Source organism: Coregonus lavaretus, assembly GCF_964263955.1.
Source record: "Coregonus lavaretus genome assembly, contig: HAP1_SCAFFOLD_8299, whole genome shotgun sequence".
Taxonomy (NCBI): domain Eukaryota; kingdom Metazoa; phylum Chordata; class Actinopteri; order Salmoniformes; family Salmonidae; genus Coregonus; species Coregonus lavaretus.
In genome coordinates, this window is record NW_028158696.1 from 1 (window position 1) to 8,545 (window position 8,545).

Consider the following 8,545-nt stretch of genomic DNA (forward strand, 5'->3'; position numbering starts at 1 on the left):
CTCCAAGCGAGTGTCTCATTGAAAAATGCAAGATATGTAAATTTCTCAATGGAGGGGGTAAGGGAGGAGTTATCTGGGAGTTGAACTAATTCCTTTATGACAGAAAATAGCATTTTGGGGTTCCCCTCACCATTTGCAATGAGATTGGTATAGTATAACGTGTGTGCGGTGTTCAGTGCCTCTTTGTATGCAGTCTGGTGATATGCCAGGACCTGGGCATGAGCAGTTAGCTTTGTTTTTCCTCTAGCGACTCTCCAGGTTGCTCTCAGCAGCTTTCATAGAACGTAGATCACTGTTAAACCATGATGCAGAGCGTTTGTTTGACTGAATTAATATGACATTGCCTTAAATGCAATGTTAGATGTAAAGTTTAAATTCTCACTCATTACAAATCTGCACTAATCAGTCAACATATGTTTTCCTTCGTACGTCTCAATATATTCTTATTTAATGAAAGATATAAAAAAAAAAAAACTTTTGTTCTGGAAATAAAATACACTTTTCTCTCAACTGCGTTACCCACTCCGAGATGGTAGATGGCGATGTGGGTCTTTCAGGCGATGCTGCCAGTGTGACGTATAATCTAGTGGACGGGACGTTTCTTCAACAACAACAGCTAGTCAGTTATCTCGGTAGCTTGCTAGCCAACATAGTCGAACCAATAAAGCTCTTTAGACGCTCTGTGTTTTAAACCCACATGTCGTTCAGCTAGTTACCACTTTTAATTTCATATTTACGTTGCTATACTAGCTATATAGCTAAGATAGCCCCACACTAGGCTTGTCGCTAACGCTAGCTAGCTAACATCCCCGACCATGAGCTCACCAGGCTACTCGCCTCCTAAAGAAGAGGAGATCTGCTGGACGAAGGAGAAACTGAACATTGTAGTGAAGGAAGAGGAGGATGTTACAATACAAAAACAAGTAGAGGGTGAGGCTGTTACCGTCAAAGAAGAAGAGAAAGACGTTATAGTGAAAGAAGAGGAAGACGCGTTCAGAGTGAAAGAGGAGGAGGATGTTACAGTGAAAGAGGAAGAGAAAGAGGAGGATGCCGTTTTAGGAGTGAAGAAGGAGGAGGGAGAGATAACTGTCACATTGAAAGAAGAAGAGGAGGATGCTGGAGCTCTGATTAACACCAGTAAGGACAGTCTTAATAACCGGGGCACAAACTGGTTTTAAAACGGCATTCTACTGAATTTCTATGCTTGAATATGTTATTAAATGTAAGAATTGATAAAACTACACTGTAAAATGTATATCCCACCAAAGAGCGGGTCACCAACAAAACGTTAACAACGGATTTGCACGCAAATTCACAACTTTAATGTCTCACAGAATGGACTTGTCCGTATCGATGCTCCAATTCCATTGTATTCTAGAAGAAATAATTTTGCCAGCTGTGGTCCATATGTTCAGCTGAGGAGTGGAGGCTGTGTGTGGACCAACAAGATATAGCTGTGGTCCATATGTTCAGCTGAGGAGGGGAGGCTGTGTATGTGGACCAACAAGATATATCCTAAATGAAACGTTTGATGTGTGTGTCTATAGAGCTCGCCAGCTTGTTGTCCTAAAAAAATGAAAGTCGATAGCTCAGGTTTCTTTTAGCCATTCCTATGGGGGAAATTTGTATTTGTATTTATTACGGATCCCAATTAGCTGCTGCACTCTTCCTGGGGTCCGGAAAAAGTAAGGCAGTTATAAAATGTTACATTACATTACAATACATTCATAACAGATTTCACAACACACTAAGTGTAAATGAAAGGGGAAATGAATGGGGTTTTGGGATGAACTCAGAGAATAAGGTGTGAGGTTAACACAGGCTTAGGAGATCTTATACGTTTTGTTCTATAACATAATATCAGTCAGTTAACATGACCTTTAATGAATAAATGTGTTTGTTTTGATTACATAAATGCTTCAAAATTCACAAACAGTTACGTTAGCTGATGAAAATTGTCTCATAGATCAAAACGTATAAGATCTCTGAAGCCTGTGTTTACCACAGACCTTGTTTTCGGCGTTTATCCAAAACCCCTTTTTTTTTTTTTTACCATTCATTTCCCCATAGGCTTTGTCCAATGAGCCATGGTGGAGTTAGAGACTACAAAAAGACGCCATTACTATTGCTCTCTATAGTTCCCCTCGGGGGGAGTATATACCCCAAAAAGACGCCATTACTATTGCTCTCTATAGTACCCCTCGGGGGGAGTATATACCCCAAAAAGACGCCATTACTATTGCTCTCTATAGTTCCCGTCGGGGGGAGTATATACCCCAAAAAGACGCCATTACTATTGCTCTCTATAGTACCCCTCGGGGGGAGTATATACCCCAAAAAGACGCCATTACTATTGCTCTCTATAGTTCCCCTCGGGGGGAGTATATACCCCAAAAAGACGCCATTACTATTGCTCTCTATAGTACCCCTCGGGGGGAGTATATACCCCAAAAAGACGCCATTACTATTGCTCTCTATAGTTCCCGTCGGGGGGAGTATATACCCCAAAAAGACGCCATTACTATTGCTCTCTATAGTTCCCCTCGGGGGGAGTATATACCCCAAAAAGACGCCATTACTATTGCTCTCTATAGTCCCCCTCGGGGGGGAGTATATACCCCAAAAAGACACCATTACTATTGCTCTCTATAGTACCCCTCGGGGGGAGTATATACCCCAACAAGCAGACGTCTAAATAATGTCATGTTGGAGAAATAAAATAAATAGGAAGTGTTATAGATGTTACATGAAATGGACAAACAACATGGGGAGACTGAATGTCTGAGTTTGTAAGTCTTCAAAACATGGTCAAAAGATGGATAGCCACTGTTCTGATCAGTTCAGCCTATAAACATGACATTATCTATTATTATAGAGCTCTGATCAGCCTAAAACATGACATTATCTATTATTATAGAGCTCTGATCAGCCTATAAACATGACATTATCTATTATTATAGAGCTCTGATCAGCCTAAAACATGACATTATCTATTATTATAGAGCTCTGATCAGCCTAAAAACATTACTATTGCTCTCTATAGTACCCCTCGGGGGGAGTATATACCCCAAAAAGACGCCATTACTATTGCTCTCTATAGTACCCCTCGGGGGGAGTATATACCCCAAAAAGACGCCATTACTATTGCTCTCTATAGTACCCCTCGGGGGGAGTATATACCCCAAAAAGACGCCATTACTATTGCTCTCTATAGTACCCCTCGGGGGGGGAGTATATACCCCAAAAAGACGCCATTACTATTGCTCTCTATAGTACCCGTCGGGGGGAGTATATACCCCAAAAAGACGCCATTACTATTGCTCTCTATAGTACCCCTCGGGGGGAGTATATACCCCAAAAAGACGCCATTACTATTGCTCTCTATAGTACCCCTCGGGGGGAGTATATACCCCAAAAAGACGGCATTACTATTGCTCTCTATAGTACCCCTCGGGGGGGAGTATATACCCCAAAAAGACGCCATTACTATTGCTCTCTATAGTACCCCTCGGGGGGAGTATATACCCCAAAAAGACGCCATTACTATTGCTCTCTAAAGTCCCCCTCGGGGGGAGTATATACCCCAACAAGCAGACGTCTAAATAATGTCATGTTGGAGAAATAAAATAAATAGGAAGTGTTATAGATGTTACATGAAATGGACAAACATTATGGGGAGACTGAACGCCTGAGTTTGTAAGTCTTCAAAACATGGTCAAAAGATGGATAGCCACTGCAATGGAAAGGCTTGGCTCAACACATCAGTTAACATTTAGAAAAGATAGTCATGTCCATTATTACTTCAGAGATGAAGTGGGCCACCAACAAAACGTTATTAACAATGGATCAAATGCAGCCTATAACATTGACTGAAATAGTTAGTAATATATATTATTATAGAGCTCTGATCAGCCTATAACATTACATTATCTATTATTATAGAGCTCTGCTCAGCCTATAAACATTATCTATTATTATAGAGCTCTGATCAGCCTATAAACATGACATTATCTATTATTATAGAGCTCTGATCAGCCTATAAACATGACATTATCTATTATAATAGAGCTCCGATCAGCCTATAAACATGACATTATCTATTATTATAGAGCTCTGATCAGCCTATAAACATGACATTATCTATTATTATAGAGCTCTGATCAGCCTATAAACATGACATTATCTATTATAATATAGCTCCGATCAGCCTATAAACATGACATTATCTATTATTATAGAGCTCTGATCAGCCTATAAACATGACATTATCTATTATTATAGAGCTCTGATCAGCCTATAAACATGACATTATCTATTATAATAGAGCTCTGATCAGCCTATAAACATGACATTATCTATTATTATAGAGCTCTGATCAGCCTATAACATGACATTATCTATTATTATAGAGCTCAGATCAGCCTATAAACATGACATTATCTATTATTATAGAGCTCTGATCTCTCCTGGACCGTTATTAGCATGTTTTAACCACTCCTATATAAATGGTAGGGTCCGGGAAGACTCCAGGGCTGGATGGCATACCAGTCGAGGTATACCAAACCTTTTTTTATATACTCAGAGGACCGTTATTAGCATGTTTTAACCACTCCTGTGTAAATGGTAGATTATCAGATACTCAACAAGGTCTGATTTCATTATTACTGAAACCGGACACAGGTGGTAAATATAAAGATCCAGTCCATAAAATAATTGGAGGCCCCGTGCATATGTTTTCACCCTCTTTGCTATGAAGCCCCTAAATAAGATCTGGTGCAACCAATTACCTTCAGAAGTCACATAATTAGTTAGATTGCACACAGGTGGACTTTATTTAAGTGTCACATGATCTGTCACATAATCTCAGTATATGTACATCTGTTCTGAAAGGCCTCAGAGTCTGCAACACCACTAAGCAAGGGGCACCACCAAGCAAGCGGCACCATGAAGACCAAGGAGCTCTCCAAAAAGGTCAGGGACAAAGTTGTGGAGAAGTACAGATCAGGGTTTGGTTATAAAAAAATATCAGAATCTTTGAACATCCCACGGAGCACCATTAAATCCATTATCAAAAAATTGAAAGAATATGGCACCACAACAAACCTGCCAAGAGAGGGCCGCCCACCAAAACTCACGGACCAGGCAAGGAGGGCATTAATCAGAAGCAACAAAGAGACCAAAGATAACCCTGAAGGAGCTGCAAAGCTCCACAGCGGAGATTGGAGTATCTGTCCATAGGACCACTTTAAGCCGTACACTCCACAGAGCTGGGCTTTACGGAAGAGTGTCCAGAAAAAATACATTGCTTAAAGAAAAAAATAAGCAAACACATTTGGTGTTCGCCAAAAGGCATGTGGGAGACTCCCCAAACATATGGAAGAAGGTACTCTGGTCAGATGAGACAAAAATTGAGCTTTTGGGACATCAAGGAAAACGCTATGTCTGGCGCAAACCCAACACCTCTCATCACCCCGAGAACACCATCCCCACAGTGAAGCATGGTGGTGGCAGCATCATGCTGTGGGGATGTTTTTCATCAGCAGGGACTGGGAAACTGGTCAGAATTGAAGGAATGATGGAGGGCGCTAAATACAGGGAAATTCTTGAGGGAAACCTGTTTCAGTCTTCCAGAGATTTGAGACTGGGACAGAGGTTCAATGACCCTAACCATACTGCTAAAACAACACTCAAGTGGTTTAAAAAAAATAAAATGTAAATGTTTAAGGAGAAACATTTAAATGTCTTGGAATGGCCTAGTCGAAGCCCAGACCTCAATCCAATTGAGAATCTGTGGTATGACTTAAAGATTGCTGTACACCAGCGGAACCCATCCAACTTGAAGGAGCTGGAGCAGTTTTGCCTTGAAGAATGGGCAAAAATCCCAGTGGCTAGATGTGCCAAGCTTATAGAGACATACCCCAAGAGACTTGCAGCTGTAATTGCTGCAAAAGGTGGCTCTACAAAGTATTGACTAGTCATGCACACTCAAGTTTTCTGTTTTTTTTTTGGTCTTATTTCTTGTTTGTTTCACAAGAAAAAATATTTTGCATCTTCAAAGTGGTAGGCATGTTGTGTAAATCAAATGATACAAACCCCCCAAAAATAAAAATGTAATTCCAGGTTGTAAGGCAACAAAATAGGAAAAATGCCAAGGGGGGTGAATACTTTCGCAAGCCACTGTAAATACAGGTTTAGAACCTTTGAAACAGCACAGTTAAAAATATAAAATATAAATCAAACTGGATGGGCTTCAGAGATAGGACTAAAAACAAACAAAACTATTGTAAAAGAAATGAAATGTATATAGTATGTAGAAAGCTTATGTAGAAGCTGGAAGTAGAAGCCTAAGTATTGTGTCCATTATTTTACTCAAATTTTCAAAAATATATTTTAAAAAGAAAAGAAAACTAATTCAAGTCAAAATTAATTACAGATTTCTTGATTTATCTGACATTAATTCGGCCTCTTTTGAGGAAGTTGGTTGTTGTTGGTTGTTGTTGTTGCTATGGCGTCTCAAGAGGGACAAACAGTAATATTGCCACTTTTTTAAAATCATTTTTCAAGCGAGGGTCTTTTAAGGGGGTATGCGAGGCACAGGTGTTTGCTTCTCCTAGTGGAGTTCTGAAAGAGCCAACTCAACCTAGTGTGATACTCTATTACACTCACCACGGTTATTTTGAATGGAGAAATGTTGTGAAAAATGGCTTTAGGTTACTGAGGGATCTAGTCTAGATTGAACCTAATAGGAAGACAGTTTTATCATGTGGAAGTTTCATTCAGGTCTTTCTGTTTAACTAAATACTCAGTGTTTCTTTGCCAGGAGAGAGACCAGACTCTGACAGCGGGAAGAGTCCTTCAAAGGAACCAGACCCAGAAATGTCCAAACCAGCAGGACAACACCACTGTTCCCACTGTGCAAAGAGTTTTACCAAGTTACAGAACCTAAAAGTGCATGAGAGGACACACAGAGGAGAAAAGCCTTTCCACTGCTCTCAGTGTGGAAAGAGGTTTACCCGTTTAGAGAACCTGAAACAGCATGATAGAATACACAGAGGGGAGAAGCCTTACCATTGTTCCCATTGTGAAAAGAGCTTTAGGTCGTTAGGCACCCTGACAACGCATGTGAGAATACACACAGGAGAGATGCCTTACCACTGTTCCCACTGTGGAGAGAGTTTTAGGTGGTTAGGGAGCCTGAAAACGCATGAGAGGACACACAACCAAGAAAAGCCCTACCAATGCTCCCAGTGTGGAAAGAGATTTACAGAGTTAGGGTCCCTGAAAATACATAATAGACTACACACAGGAGAGAAGCCTTATTACTGCTCCCTATGTGGAATTAATTTTACCTGGTTAGCGAGCCTGAAAACACATGAGAGAATACACACAGGAGAAAGGCCTTACCACTGTTCCCACTGTGGAAAGAGCTTTAGTAGGTTAATGAACCTGAAACAGCATGAGAGAATACACACAGGAGAGAAGCCTTACCAATGTGCCTTGTGTGGAAAAAGTTTTACCCAGTTAGGGAACCTAAAAGAGCATGAGAGAATGCACACAGGAGAGAAGCCCTACCAATGCTCCCTGTGTGGAAAGAGTTTTACCAAGTTAGTTGGCCTTAATAAGCATGACAGGACACACACCGGAGGGGAGAAGACCTACCACTGCTCCCAGTGTGGAAAGACATTTAACTGGTTAAAGCACCTGAAAGAGCATGAAAGAATACATACACAGGAGGAGAAGACATTCCACTGCTCTCATTGTGGAAAGACATTTTCCCAGTCAGAGGACCTGAAATCACATGAGAGAATAGAGAGGCTGTGTTCTGACTTATGTTTTTGACTGAGAGTTTGTGTTTTTGTATATGTCACATGAAATCATATTGGTCATATGAAAATATGAAAATATACTAAAAGTATAGTTTTTTCATCTTGAGACATGTCTCAAATCAGATTAAATATTTTAAAAAACAGAAAACTCGCAGGAAGGGACATCAGTAACAGTTGTTGATGGTGCCAGAGAGACTAAGGGGATCATAATCTGTATCCCCAAACTCCCAGTGACCTCTGTTACCAGGCCAACAATAGGTTGCTAGGCAGGGTGCTAAGGAGCAGGACACCTGACAGTCCTTCTGCCTGCTCAGGTCAGAGCCTCCTCAGTCTCTCTCCAAGTGGACAAGAGTGATTGATGTTGTTATTGAAACGTGTGCATTTACTGTTGGTTGTTACTGTGGCTAGTTGTTAATAGTAGTTGATGCTCTGTGTTATATACAGTCCTTTGGTTATGTCACTATCTCCTTATACAGCCAATGTTATTATTGCTCTTATGTTATTCCTCATTCAACTTCATGCTATGTTTATCAGTATATTCCTTCGTATCTATTGTCTGAACAGAACCACATCTATTTTATATGTCCTCTGGAAATAAAGTTATTTAGTGTGTGTAACTCTCTGTGAGGTCGCCTTATTCCTGACCCGGGAAAGCTGTCAGTGAATCACAGAGCAGCCCAACTGGAGAGCCGCTCTCTTTCAACAATGTATCAATGTCA

At 40.6% G+C, this 8,545-nt stretch overlaps 1 protein-coding gene across 1 annotated transcript; it reads left to right on the top strand.

Annotated features, from left to right (window-relative positions):
• The first annotated feature begins 619 nt into the window (after window positions 1-619).
• Window positions 620-8,300, top strand: LOC311123679 (uncharacterized protein). Its single transcript, XM_084197924.1, has 2 exons — window positions 620-1,137; window positions 6,821-8,300. Exons 1-2 carry the CDS (start codon window positions 816-818, stop codon window positions 7,837-7,839), a joined length of 1,341 nt encoding a protein of 446 aa, XP_084054050.1. The 5' UTR covers window positions 620-815; the 3' UTR covers window positions 7,840-8,300.
• The last annotated feature ends 245 nt before the right edge of the window (window positions 8,301-8,545 follow it).

Coding starts and splice junctions, on each gene's coding strand:
- LOC311123679 (XM_084197924.1), top strand. CDS start 816: ATGAGCTCACCAGGCTACTCGCCTCCTAAAGAAGAGGAGATCTGCTGG. Junction 1,138..6,820: donor TGGAGCTCTGATTAACACCA/GTAAGGACAGTC, acceptor TTTCTTTGCCAG/GAGAGAGACCAGACTCTGAC.